The sequence below is a fragment of the Chiroxiphia lanceolata genome, chromosome 2 (genome assembly GCF_009829145.1).
Source record: "Chiroxiphia lanceolata isolate bChiLan1 chromosome 2, bChiLan1.pri, whole genome shotgun sequence".
Taxonomy (NCBI): domain Eukaryota; kingdom Metazoa; phylum Chordata; class Aves; order Passeriformes; family Pipridae; genus Chiroxiphia; species Chiroxiphia lanceolata.
The window spans coordinates 114,255,648-114,270,092 of NC_045638.1; the positions used below are offsets into that span (position 1 = coordinate 114,255,648).

A 14,445-nucleotide genomic window follows, 5' to 3' on the forward strand; every position below is an offset into this window, starting at 1 on the left:
TCTCTAGTGCCTTTTTATGGCAGACATGACAGCCAATCCTGATCCAGACTTTGCTCACGCTCTGTAGAAAAGAGAAAGTCTGATCATCACATTTTAAAATTTAAAAAAACAAGTGGCTTCCAATCAAGCACAACAAGCAGCTGCTGCCAACAGGAAAGAGCCCAACGCTGGACGCAGAGTTTCCCAACCATTCCCATCATGTCCAAACTCTTCACATTGACAATGATGCACAGACAGTCACACGCACCACAAGTTTGTACATGGAAACATTTGTGTTGCCTTACAAATGTTTGGGTTTTTTCTCTTTCTTTCTTTCCTTTTCTTTCTTTCTTTGTTTTGTTTTGGTTTTAATCTCCTTAAAAGACAAGCAGAGTCTGGTTGGGGCTGACTGTCATGTACCCAAGGTAGTGGTAACGAGCAGACACTGCATCCCACAGTTTGCTGTGGATGATGGTAAACTCCAAAAAAAGGCAGTACATGGAAACACAAAATCCTGGGGCACTTTCACACACAGGGCAACCACAGTTAGATACACACACCTGCCTGATACTGTAAAACCTCAGTCTGTGTTTTACTGATAAATTGGAAGGAAAACAAATGGAAAAAGTGATGCAGAAATGCTCTTCTTTCATCCAACCTCCTTCAAAGTAATTTCTGTGGGGAAGCTCTATGTCCTCTAAATATATTAGTGCACCACTAAAAGCAGGTGCATCCTAGGTTCAATACCAACTTTATTCTCTACCATAGCTAGGAAAAAAAATCCTCCTCATGTTTTTTGTGGGGTTTTTTTTCACTGCTACTCATGTCTGTTAAAGAGGAAAGAATAAACTGTACCTGTATGAATGCAGAGACGGTTTTATATTCCTTACTTTAATGCTTAGGAATTAAATACCAAGGTACTGCTGGACTTTTCTCTGGATTCCTTTTTGGTTGTTGTTGTGAGGTGGTTGGGGTTTTTTTGGTTTTTTTTGTTCAGCTTTGATTCAACTTGAAATGTTTGTCAGAAAATATTTTCATTCTTTTCAGTGGAGCCCAGTTTTGGTGAATAGTGACTTAATTGGAAACCTTAGAACATAAACAAGTGTGTTTAGTACATATATCTGACTTCCCACATGGAGTAAACTTCACTGCCCTTCCTTGTCAACTCAGTAAAATGTCAGCTCTTTCCAAAATCATCAGCAACAGAGACTTGTGACTGGGGTAAGGCTCCTAGAGTTGGATGCCTTTACAGAAGGATGGGGCTCATACCTGCAGAAAAGCCATAAAAAAAAGGGTTTGATTTTAGTTTGGAACGATGAGTTTGACAAGTGCCAGCAAACTTAACAACCCTTCTGAAGAAAGAGCGTCTTTCCTTGTTGGGCAGATAGAACAGTTTTTTAGGGTAGCTAAGGTTGGTTACTGTTGGGATGGAGCCCAACATTCTCCTATTGCCAAACGTCTTATACCAATAAACTCAAGCATGAAGCACTTCATAGCCCTCTTGCAAATATTTTCCATTTCAGCTCCAGAAACTCCCGTGTGGCCCTGTCTGCTTCCCTTTCTCTCAGATGCTTCCCCTCCTTCCTCCTGCTCTGGGTTCCACAGCTTTCCCTCCTCTGCCTGCTCCCGGTTGCAGTGGCACATCCTTTTCTTCTTTGTCCTTAGTCTCTCTGAGATCAGGTTTTACAGTATAAGTTGCATTTACAGAGGGTGGAGTTTACCAGCACAGAAGCCCTTGAGCAGACTGTGGGACGTGTGCGATAACGAAGTGTAACCGGTGTACCTTGCTGCATGAGAGCTCCAACTCCAAACCAGAAACTATTTAGTAAAGTAAAATTGTTTTCCACCACATCTGAGTCTGGGTTGCACGGGTGGGGGTTATACCACTCGTATGGTGTAAACCTGTGGCAGTCAACAGAAACAGTCTGTAAACAGCGAGTACACACAGCGAGCCTGCTTGAACACCGCGCGGGGAGGGGAGGGGAGGGGGGAGAGGGCACAAGGAGGAGGAAACCTCAGCTGAAAGGGTGTCCTCGGAACATCTCGCAGCTGCCTCGTGTCTGGATCTGGGACAGGGCTACTCCTGGATCTAGGACAGGGCTATTCCCGTGTAGAGCCCTCAAGGGAGAGGCTGCAGCCCTGCTTGTTCCACTGACAGGCGTCTGCAGGGCCCGGGGGACAACTGGAAGCCACGTAGCTGCTCCTTGGGAGAGCATGTAGGAGCTGGGAAGGAGTACCAGCCCTCTAAAGGCAGCCAGAGTGAGCTGTCTGTGGTTGAGATGCATCCAGCAGACATCCTCTCCCTGAACAAAAAGCTGCCCACCACTGGAAGGCATTCGGGGCAACTGCAGGGCCCGAAAGCCACAGGGACACGTGTCTGTCACTGCTGAGAGAGAATTCTGCCTTTAGTGGGAGAACTTGTGGTCTAACTACACACTGTGCCCCTCCTGCTCTGCACAGCACCTGGCAGGATCATGTGAAGGGCCACTTCTCCCCAAGGCACCTTTGCCTGCTGTTGTTTCCCACTCCTGCGTGGCTTCCTGCATACTCCTCATAAAGTTTAGGAATATTCTTTGACAATGTCATGCCAATGCATTCTAATTACTGCTCCAACAATATAAATAAGCACTGAGTTTGCTCAGTTGAAGTGATGAACTCTGGTAAAAACAAACCCACTAACTGGAGCAGAGTGTGGGGTGCCATCAGCTTCACAATGTCACTGCCACCACAATGAGAGTCTCAAAAATCATAACAAAACATGCAGTTTTCAGGTTCAAGACACAACAGCTCTGCACACACCCCTTAAAAGAAAAGCAGTTACCAAGTTATGTGTTTCAGATTTATACCAGAACAATGGAAGTAGGTGTTGTGTAGTAACCAAATTGTTCCCAGCTCTGTTCATGCACACCTGGGGAAACACATCCTTAGTAAGAGCCCCACAATTAGGATCAGTAGGTTGCTGGCAGCCATAGGAGTGAAGAGGTCCCCTCCACAGCATCCCAGAGTGCTCACAGAGACTTTTTACTGTAAGAACAGTAAATAACTCTGCCTGACCTGCCCAGGAATCCCAAGACTGGGATCTTGCAGAGTTTCAGACAACCACCACATTCAGTAGGTTGGATACAAACATCTCCATCGTGGAAAGAGCAAAACAGCCATTGCTGGGAAGTGGCAATAAAATTCTGGCAGCAAAACTCTTTCTGCCAGACTGGAAAGATTTTTACAGCTCTGGGTATATATTTTAATGTGTTAGTAGAGTATAGATCTCCTTTCCACCTCTAAACAAAAGCTGATTTTCTGCTCGTGTTCCTATTGCTGTGCTGAGCTATAAGAAGAGGCTGGTTCACAATTCAGCTCTATTTCACTGCTCACCTCTTTTCCTGGCCTTTTTCCCATGGCTTTCTCCCTCTTCAGCAATAGCTGTGCTGAGGTTTCTGATAAAGATGAGATGCTCAAGGTCACCTAAGCACCTTTTAAGCACAGGCTTTGTGTGACATTCACCTCAGCTATTTGGCTCTCCCTTCATTGACGTAGCAGCACAGCTGACATGGCATTAGCAGGAAATTTTGGCAGAAAACACCTGCTTCATTCACTGTCAGTGTACTTGGAACAGAGCTTTGTCAGTCTGCAACACTTCACAGTGATAAAAACTTCAGTGTTTGAGTTTAAAAATTAATGTTACTATCACAGGGCTACCCAAGGCTCAAAGACAAATGAGAAATTATTCAGCTGCTGAGAAGTCAAAAGAAATAACAGGAAGATTATCCCACTCTATGGAAATTATTCCCTGGTATTTGTCTTCCATGAACTAATGTAAAAATACAGTTAACTGTTTAATTTACTGTGGCAGTGCTAAAAAGTGGATGGTTCCTGAGGTTCTTAAAACCAATCTAACCAATATTTGCTGAAAGACTTTGCAAATCTTACAGAAGTCTTGATGCATTTGGAGACATGAGCAGGTCTAGATGTGGGCAGCAAGAAGGGCTTAGCTTAAAATTTGTAAATCTAAATTAACGTGACACGTGAACACAATTTTTTGTACTTCTTCAACCCACGCAGTTGCATTTTAACAGAGCACTGCTTTTAGGCATCAGCTCAGGGAGAGCACTTGTGACAGAAAAATACTAAGCATTCAGAAAATGATATTTTTTTGCTGAACTGGGGCATTCTTTTTCTCTTTTCCTAAAAGAGGTGGGTTATAAAAATGAGATCTATTGATCTGTTCCCGTTGGTTCTACTTGATCTGTTTCTGTTGTTGCAAGTCTGGGTTTGTGCTGTGTGTTGTGAACATGTGTGTGGTGCCTGTACCTCTAGTGACATGTGAGCCTTTTAGCTAATTTTAGCCATTAATTGGCCATTGATTTTAGCCATTAATTGGCCATTAATTTTAGCCATTTAATTTAGCCATGTTTAATGAATAGGCAGAGGCCTTAGAGGTTCTTGTGTTGTGAAACACTGCAGCAGGAGCCCCACCAGGAGAGGAGCTGCAGGATGAGCTCACCACTCCTTAGTTATCCGTTAATCAGATCCCCTATAAATCCTCCAGCTGCAGGAAAAGCAAATAAACACACAGACTGACTTCAATTGGTGATCACAACCCGCCAGGAGACACAGGTCTGTAGGGAAATCGGGCTTCATTGGTTATGCTGCTCCTGGAATTACTGTTTTATAACAGAACACAGCTGGAAAAGGGCAAACCTGTGGATTTACCAAAAGGCTGTGTTTTGGGGCAATGTTTAACAGCCAAGAAACAAAAGCAAATAGGCAATGATTTTTTACCATGGTTCATTTCCTTTCACGTGTCTGTGAGCAGACCAAGCACCCTGATACCTATTTAGTCTTCCAAAGTTGATGCCCTTATTTTAAGAAATAGAAGCACTGAGGGTAACTTGGGTTTTGTTTTCCCTTCCACTGTGCTGAGCAATTGTGGGATATTTCCAGTCTTGGCACACAACTGCAGAAAAGTCAATCTGTCAGAGTCAAGCAGATTTAATATTAGCCATGAATGAGATCATGATTTGAGTACAGTAGGAGTTATTATTTATGGCACAGTGAGCCACTAAGAGCTTGTGGGAAGTCATAACTAATTGTACACAGCCCCAGAGCTGCCAGGGATGGATCAACTCCTCTTTTACCTGGGGCCAACACTGATAACTTAACTTGTGGCCCCTCCTCCTTTAATTCACAGAATCATTTAGGTTGGAAAAGACCTCTAAGATAATCAAGTCCAACCTTGGACTGATCACCACCAGGTCAACTGGATTGTAATTCCCTTCTCCTTCTTCACACTCTCAGTGATTTAAAGGAAAACAAGCAAATCCCACAAATGTCTCTGCTTTGGTATCAGTTTAAAAACATGGAAATGAGCAAAGCATTCACACAGGTTTGGCCCTCTGGGGCCAGGGTTGTTCAGTGGGCCATGGGGAAATGTGTTTGAGGCCAGTCTCCCCCAGCAGAACCGCTCGTGTGAGTTAAGGCTTTGCAGGGCTCTGTCTCTTGATTAAAAGAAAGCAGGGAATTGGAGGATGAGCAAAAAGAGCTTAATTTGACCTGGTTCACACAGAAGTGAAAGTCAGGCCCAATGTACTGAATTATTAGAATTAATGGTTCAGATGACATCTGGTTTATGACCTTTGAATCTGGGATATGTACGTATACATTGGAATATTATTGTTGACTTCTCAAAGTTGAGCCTCATCATCTGCAATAAAAACTGCAGCATTTCTGCTACTTTCATAGAATCACAGACTGGTTTGGTTTGGAAGGGGCCTTAAAGCTCACCCAGTTCCACCCCCTACCATGGGCAGGGATGCCTTCCACTAGCCCAGGTTGCTCTAACCTGGCCTTGGACACTTCCAGGGATGAGGCAGCCACAGCTTCTCTGGGCAGCCTGTGCCAGGGCCTCACCACCCTCCCAGCCAAGAATTCCTTCCTAATATCCAATCTAATCCTGCTCTCTGTCAGTTTGAAGCCATTCCCCCTTGTCCTGTCACTCCAGGCCCTTGTAAATAATCCCTCTGCATCATTTTTGCAGGCTCCCTTTAGGTACTGGAAAGCCAAAATTAGGTCACCATGGAGCCTTCTCTTCTCCAGACTGAACATTCTCAGCCTTTCTCCACAGGAAAAGTGCTCCATCCCTCTTTTGCTGTGACGTGAATGTGTAATGGGCTTCCAGTAATACATTACTTTTCTTCTTGTATTTCATATGAAAAAATGAAGGATAGGATGAACTAAAAAAACCAGCTGGGAATGAAATTCCAAGGCCACTATCCGAATAACTATGCCAGTTCAGAGTTTGTGTTTTTTCAGGAGTAAAAAAATAGCAAAACCTCTGACAAGTTTCTAAGTTCATTTTCTTTCATGCTTGGTTCGCTCCTGTTCAAAGCCCTCAAGCAACTGCCTTTCCAGAATGTGGTCCACGGTCTCTGAGGCCAAGGGAAGTGTCTTGTACCCACTTTGTGAAACCGCATCAGCTGTCTGGAGTTTTTAAGAGAAAGTTCAGTGACAAAGAGTTCTCTGTTGGCCCACTGGACACGTGACTGTGTCCACTAGTCCAGAAACTTTGTGAAGAGCCTTAGAGAGAGATACCAGCTTTGGGTTTATTTGGAAAAGTGGTATGTGCTTATTTCCTGCTGGTTTTGAACAGTGACATCACCAGGACCCTACCAGTGGCAGGAATAATGAACCCCAGGCAGAGCCTTGGGTGTGTTTCACCTTGAGATTGTCCCCTCAGGCTCCCAACCACTTTATCTTGCATTTCCAAGGGGGGAGGATTAGCTGAACTAATCAAAATCCTTCAGCATAAATATGTTCACATTCTCTTTTTTCCCCTTTTCACTGTGTGCACTGTGAGTGGAAGGAAGAAGTGCCTACATGCAAGTCATATAAAATGCTTTTCAACATAGAGGTGGGGTGTGCAACAAAAATCCCATATTTCTCTTCAGCCCTTAAGGAAAGCAAAATCTCATCACATTGCAATGCATAAAAGTGATAGCAGTGTTGATGTGAAAATACCAAGGGACATTGCAGGACATTATGTTTTAGGACTGGATAGAACACTTTGGATAGTTTTATACCCTCTGGACTCCACAGAGCCCAGCACCTACAGGAGGAGAGGTGGTTAATGTGGATGCATCCAGAACTATGTCTTGGACTTACCTTGCAATGACAAAGAGGACACAGCTGACCCCGAGGCAGGCTAGGAGGACATACATCCAAATATCAGGAGAAAGAGGGTTTAAAAAGGAGAAAACACCAGGGTTTGTGCCGTTGGGCTTCCGGTACAAGATGCTGATTCCCAGCGTCATGAAGGGCTTGGAAAAATCAATTACTTTCTCTCTTACATAGGTAATGGTGAGAGGAGCAACAGCCAGATCAGCTTTCTGAAAACATAGATGGGAAAACACTCATTCTCTTTCATGTTCAGCAATGAAACAATTCCCTCTATTTCTTCCCCGAGTATTAAAAACTGAACCAAATTTGATTAAAAATCTGAAGCACACGAGAAAATGTAACATTTCTGGGGTATTCTGGGGGCATGATAGCTCTGTTTCCTCTTTCTGCAAGGCAGAGGGACATTTGTGACTTCCATGCGTGCAGACCAGAGGCTGCACAGGGCATGGGTAAGGTGGAATTCCAGCCTCCACCAATGGATTTTGCAGCCAAGGGATGGGTAGGATGTGCCAGCTCAGCACCTGCTGCTGCTGGACATTCCCTCCACACCTGCAAACTGCTGGTTCAGATGTTCCTTCTCTGAAAAGTGGCCATAAAGACTCTAATATAATATAATATAATATAATATAATATAATATAATATAATAATAAAATTAGTGGCAGTAAAGTGGCCCTAAAATATGAAAACTAAAGCAAAGACCTCAATTGGGCTGGCTATATATAAAATACCACAGGTGAAAGTAGAATAAAGACAGAAGGGTTCAGTCTTACATGATCTATGAGCTCTTTGACCATCCCATTCCACTCTCCTTTGTCATTCTGGGCTCCATATTTGCCATCAGAAACTAGTTTGACCTCATAGATGAAGCCTAAAATATTTGAGAGCTCCTTGAGTAAGTCCAGGCAATAACCCTCAAATCTGTCATTTCCATACAAGGGCTTGTCCGACTTCTTGTACATAACATAGGGATCTTCCTATAGAAAAAGACAGTAGACATGTAGGAGGAGAAATGAGGTTCGTTTTAGATTATATCAATTTCTCTACATTATATATATATTTTCTAAATGGATTACCAGTGGATGGAAACCAGTAATTTACTTCATCCATTAAAAACTGTTTTAGGTGTGTTAACAAATTCACTGAATGAATTAGTGATAGTCACAAGGGCCCTAATTTTCAGTGGAACTGACCATTCATAGCTCCCAGAAGCTTTAATAACAGCTTAGCAGCTACAAAATCACACCCAAGATCTGGACCTTACATTGTCACACTCCAAGGGACAGGAAGGGATACAGGAGGAGAGGGATGCCTAAATAACAGAAAAAGAACCATAAGGGGAACATAACATTTCACATTCTGTGAGAAATAAATCTTTATTGATAAAAAACTTCCAATGTAGCAAATATCTGTGAGTGGAACAGGTATTCACACAAGGGAATGGAGAACAGCATAGGTAGGGTGCAAAGTACCTTGTTTCTTCCCCCTTTAAAGGATTTTGGATAGAAGAAGATCTGGGCAGGCAGGTTTCTGCAGTTTAATGTGGCAAAAGGCCTCTGGCAATAGAAAAGTAGTGTAGAGCCTTTGAGCTCTTTCCCTCCTCCAGAGAAATTAGGCAGAGTAATTGAAAGCAGTGGCATTGCTGGGCAGGCAGAAAGCTCAGGGCAGAAAGACCCAGCTGCATATTTTCCATTCATCACAGTAAGGGCATAACTCAATCTGTCTGCCCAATGTTTGCTACTCTCTTTCAGTCCTATTTGCCTCATTTTCAGTAAAAAGAGAAGGACGTATAAGAGCTGACTACAAAGCTGAGTATTTGTGTGCGTCAACTCTTCTGGGAAGAAAAGTACACAGGGTTTGTCTGTGAAATATTGAAGCAATTTTGGAGGCAGAGGTTCCTGAGAGTCTTTCATTGGCAGTGGGGTATTTTTGAATCAATCTTGCGGACAGATTTTATGTCGATTCTGAGTCTAAATCAAAACATTTGCCTGAAAACAGACTGGTTTTACACAGCAGTGTTTAGCGAGGAGGAGAACAAGGCTGGTGTGCAGGGCGGAGGTGGTGAAGGTGCTGATGGAGAGCCCTGCCAGCCTTACCAAAATCGTGGTGACGATGAGGGTCCGGTTTGCCAAGGAATCCGTGATGTTGGTGGATCTGTCCTTGTTGCTGTCAGTCATGTTAAGGCCACTGTATGAGTTCCAAACCCCAATCTGCACAGAGAGAAGTGGGTGAGAGGCCCCACAGTGTCCCCAAACACTCCCCTCAGTGGCTCTGGCACCACAGAGCGAGATACAATGCTGGAGAAGGGGGACAGGTCTGAGTGAGGCAGCAACACCAAATTCAGAAAACACAGGGAATGGACTGCAAAATGCCACTGCATAAGCCCATAGAGTATAAGGCCCATCAACACAGTGCTGTGTCACCATTTTGCTGCAAAAGTGGGACATGTAGACTTGGTTTCCTGCTAAAAAAATGTCAAATGTCTATTTTTATGTTGGGTTTTTTGGGTTTTTTTTTAGATTTTGTAAATGATAGAGTTAAGACATATGGCAAGACCTCCCTCTTCTGATACAACAGACTAAAACCTTGAGTAAATACTTTGAAGCAGATTGATGGATGTACTTGGCCTTTTGCTTCTGCTGTGCCTTCAGCAGGTTTAGCAAAGATTTTTCTGTCATTCCTTGACTACTGTATATGACAGAGGCAATACCATTTCACACACTGAGCAGGATTTGTTCAGCAAATAAAAGTGGCCAAAGGCAAATTTCTTTCTAGCCCCAGAGACAATGAAGAATTCCAGTATTTAATGCCCAATCCAAAGCTTCAAGGGAAATGTCTTTGTGATTTCAGCACATTTGGATCTACACTTTGTGGGGGCAGAAATTAAAACCATGTTGATTTGTCGAGATAAATATTTACTTGTATGGAGTCTGAAAGCATCTGCAGTATTTTTCCCTTTGGATTTACATACACAGCGTGGCTGAGGGCTGATGTGAGAGAACTCCAGGCAAGGAGCTGGCTCAGGCAGTTTGTACCTGCTGAGTGTGGATTTGGGGTAATAACTCACCATTTCAAACAAACTTTGCGTTTGCGTCCCTGGGTGCCTTTCACAAACCTTTTTTCCCAAATTCTGCTTTGTGAGGACAGCCATGCCTCTTAAAAAAAAGTTTATATTAAGCATTTGTCAGTCATTCCCTTTGTTTCCAAAACTTGATCAGGTTGGGAAACTAATCTGGAAAGTACACAGGAAATAAAATGTTGCATATTCTGATGGCCTGTGCCAGGAATACAGTAAACAACCAGTGTTATCCTTGGATTTGCACCAGGGTGGAGGAACTGTTCTGCCCGTTGTTGCTGACTTGAGAGGCTTTTGTTGGCTGGCAGCAGGGAGGAGGAGAACAACCATGAGGAACACTGAGGAACACAGTCACAGTGCATCCAAAATACACCAGGAGACCACTCCACATCCAGAGAAAGGAAGGACACCGCAGGTCAGCCTTGGTTAGAGGGATGGGGGAGGTCGGAGGGGCGCTGGAAGAATGAGGTCAAGGTTGTACATCACTGGGGGGAATCCAGGGGATTTATTGCAGTTTAGTGACAAGTTGGAGAGGTGTCATATGCCCTTCTCAGCAAGCCTGTGCTCTGAACCAACTGTAATTTGGTTTAAATCAATTCAGCATAACACAAAATGCCTACAGTCAGAAGGGAGATTGGTTCTGCATGTCAGGTAGGATGATCTATTCACCAGTAACGAGGGAAAGAGGGGCCTTTGTGCCTTAGCCTGATCCACTGGAGATTGAAACAGGGTTATTAAGGATGTATGTGCTTTATAAGAACACAAAAAGAGCTCTGTAGGATGGTCTCCTCTGGGGTATTAAAATTCCTCACAAAAACAACACAAAACCAAACCCTTTTTTTACCCATGTATGAGGGAGGGGAATAATGAGATCTGTGGGAACTCTGTACAAAATACAATTCTAAGCATCACAAAAGATTCTTGTCCCATGACTGCAGAACACTTGGAACTTGGTGGATGTAGTTTTTATTTTCGCCTTAGAGAACAGCAACCCCAGGTTGTAACTCCAGCAGGGAGCCGTGTGTGGAGCTGGTCTCCGACTCCCACTTTAAGTACCTCATGCTAAAGAGGGATGGGGTAATTTCCATCTTTTATAAACAAGCCTAGTTCCAATTTCCATATGTTAGTGAATGACAGCACCCATTTAATCATCTGTAAGGAGCTAATAACACACTCATCAAAATTTTGAGGCAATAATGCTCAAACATTGCCAGCCCTGAGCATTTTGTGTGAGGCAAAACACCCCCAGCCCTGCACATTAAAACAGTCCTTGCAGCTGATGCCAAAACACATCCAAAATAGTCTAAATTTACCCCTCATGGTGAATCTTAGGTGAATCAGGAAGGACAGCAGCTAAGGACTGATTTTACTGCAGCCTCTACTCAAAGAAGGGAAAAGCAAAGCCCCCAATAAATGAAATAATAATTAACACCCCTCAGTTTTGGTGAAAAAGATGAACTCTGCCAAGATTTTTTTTTACTCTTTGGAATCACAGTGTTTTAAGATGAAATAAGCTCATCCTATCTGAAAAATTCCTGCTTTCAGACTGTTGTCTCTAAACTGCAATATGAGAATCACTACCAAAACCTAAAGGCTGAGTCTGCAGACGCAGCCCAAAGGTTTCTTGCATCACCTGTCTGTGTACAAACCTTCTTCCACACTTTATATAAATGCTTAGAACTCTCGCCAGCAGCCTTGGTACAGAGAGAAATAAACAGAGTGCTTCATTAAAAATGAAAAGAGAGCTTGTCTGGAGAGCTGTGTGGGAGCAATTACAGTTAAAATCTCAATTAACCCATCAGGAATTATCACTCAGAATCAAGCCAGTGTACACAGAGCTCTGTCTGCAGCTCCAGGAGCTGCTGGTGCCACCTGTGTGAGGGGTTTTGGGACACCCACAGCAGCCACCACCCGGGCAGCAGTGGAGGGAACCCTGTGGAGCCCATTGAGAGCCCACTTCTGCAGGGGAAGGGCAAAAGAACTGATCTAACCTCAAAAACCTGGAGAACCTTCAACATCTCAACTCTTGTTGAGGTTGTTACTCGAGTACCTTCTCTCCTCTCTTCCCTGTGTCACATTTATCTCTGTATATCCATGTAAGTTTATCTATCTCTATGTATGAATTGAACACCCCGAGTTGCAGTAGCAAGAACTGAAGATAACATGCACTTAAACATATTATTTCCATCAGATAAGTGTTGCCAGTCCCAAATTCCTATCCCACACCTCAGAATGCATTGCAAAATAGCAAACCAATCTTAGTAGCTCTGTTTTAACTTTAACTCAAATACTCTTGAGAATAGTGGGGTTTTTACCCCAAGCACAGGAGATTCAAGCTGAGGAGAATGGACTTTCCCATGCCCTTGTCAAATCAGCTTTTTGTAATTTTTTTTTTTACGAGACATGTATTTACCTTTTCCGTTCCTTCCTCCTTGAGGCTGATAATGTCCAGATCAAAATCCTTCCTTAAGCCATCACTTTTGTTGAAGGTTATTCTCCCAGTCAGGCCATCCCACCGTGCCTGTGGGAACACAAAAACACTCTGCCCTGTAACAATCAGCAGGAACTACTCTGAAGCCACAACAAGTATTGAATGTTAAATTAACCACAGCATTGAATCACTTCCAAATATCTTTTTAAGCATATGTGGCTTTGTTGCTTTGCTAAAAAAACCCACTTTCTTCAACTCCAATATGTTTCGTATTTTACAAGTTTGCCACAGGTTAAATATATTGATTTACATATGTCTAGTACTGTATATAAAAAAAGATAATGACAAAAAGAGGATAAAATATGTATTATTTGTGCCCAAAGACAGGGAGGTTTTGCACTGCATAAGAATTCATTAAGAAATTAAAAGAGGAGTCCTCTCTGTCCAAGCTGTGGGTCTGAACCTTGGAATGTGACAACATAATCCCACCAGCCTCACTGGAGTGATCCTCTTTGCCTCAGCTTGGAATGTTTTCAGTTCTCCAGGAAAAATGGGCAGCAACTGGCAATCGGTGCTGAGCAGGAGCACCCGGAAGGTCCTTCCTGAAGGAGGGTATTTGCCCATCCTAAACCACCAAAGCTTTCTCAACACTTCAATCTTGTGTGATAGAATCTGCCTCTGCTACTCAGCACCCAGAAATCCAGATTTTTCCAGGAAGAGATGAGCTTTTGTCATCCTTGCTTGGTCTCTTGGGCATCTTGAGGTCCAATGTCCCCCATCAGTGATGGACTTTCATTGTCCTGGACTTTGCTGAATTGTTTCACTATTCCCTACCCATTTTGCATTCCTCAAGGAAGAAGACACACATTCCCAACTAAGCAAACAAGGTGCATCATTCCTAACAGGAGCACTGCCACTGCCTGTGCTCTCAGGTGTTGATGGCATGACAAGGATGGCTCTGAAACCCAACTTCCAGGAAAAATCCACCCAGTCACAGAGACCTAATAAAAGCTTTGTAGTGTGAGGTACATGAGTCCTACATTCATGTTTGAAGTACAGCACATGAGTTGCATATGATCCATTTTGGTCCAGGTAGCATTTTGTAAATCAGTGAATTAATTAATTAATTGTTTGAAACATTGGCAGCAGGAGGTGGACTCCATCCGTCACTCTGTACAGCCAGGATGATTCCCTATGCTGGGGAATGCTTCTTCAGGGCAGCAGGATCAACAACAAGAATTAACTTTCTCCACAAGTTAAATTTTCCTTATCTTGTAATCTTCCCACCCAGCTCATTTTCCTTTAAAGATCCACCTTTCTCTCATCCAGCCCCCACTTTGTCCCCAGAGCTGGGGCTTATCTATAAAAGAAAGTGTTTGATGGGTTTCCAACTGCAGACAATTTTGATAATCTATTTTTGGGGGCTCCCACATTAGATTAAGTTCCTCAAAGATACAAGGAAAGCTGACAATAAATGATGGTGTTGTTCCTTCACATGTATCAGCCATATAATTTTAAATTACAAGCTTTTCTACTGCACATCGTTCTTTGCTTCATTTAATTTGTTTGAGACAGAGGACATAAGGAAAGCTGCATTAAAAATCATCAGACTTCCAGACTGGTGTCTCCCCATCCTGTTAAATCTAAATTCCAGCCCTGAATCTGCAGAGTTTAATCTCGGATGCTGGGCTGTTATTTGTCTCAGACAAATCTGGTGCATCTGGAATTCTGTGGAAATACAGCAGGAGTTCAGAACATACTTAAGTAAAATAAGAATGGAAAAGCATA

General features: G+C 43.1%; 1 protein-coding gene across 4 annotated transcripts in view; it reads right to left on the reverse strand.

The window, feature by feature from the left end:
- The window catches only part of GRIK1 (glutamate ionotropic receptor kainate type subunit 1), a 122,010-nt gene that overhangs the window by 19,545 nt on the left and 88,020 nt on the right, over positions 1-14,445 (reverse strand). For 3 of the 4 annotated variants that reach the window (XM_032679473.1, XM_032679474.1, XM_032679475.1), the window contains exons 8-12: positions 12,640-12,747; positions 9,247-9,360; positions 7,924-8,127; positions 7,138-7,361; positions 1,763-1,881 (exon numbers count right to left, since the gene is read on the reverse strand). In XM_032679473.1, coding sequence (XP_032535364.1) covers positions 1,763-1,881; positions 7,138-7,361; positions 7,924-8,127; positions 9,247-9,360; positions 12,640-12,747 — 769 coding nt within the window. The remainder of the gene's footprint in view (positions 1-1,762; positions 1,882-7,137; positions 7,362-7,923; positions 8,128-9,246; positions 9,361-12,639; positions 12,748-14,445) is intronic. The other variant, XR_004355296.1, reaches the window with a different exon arrangement.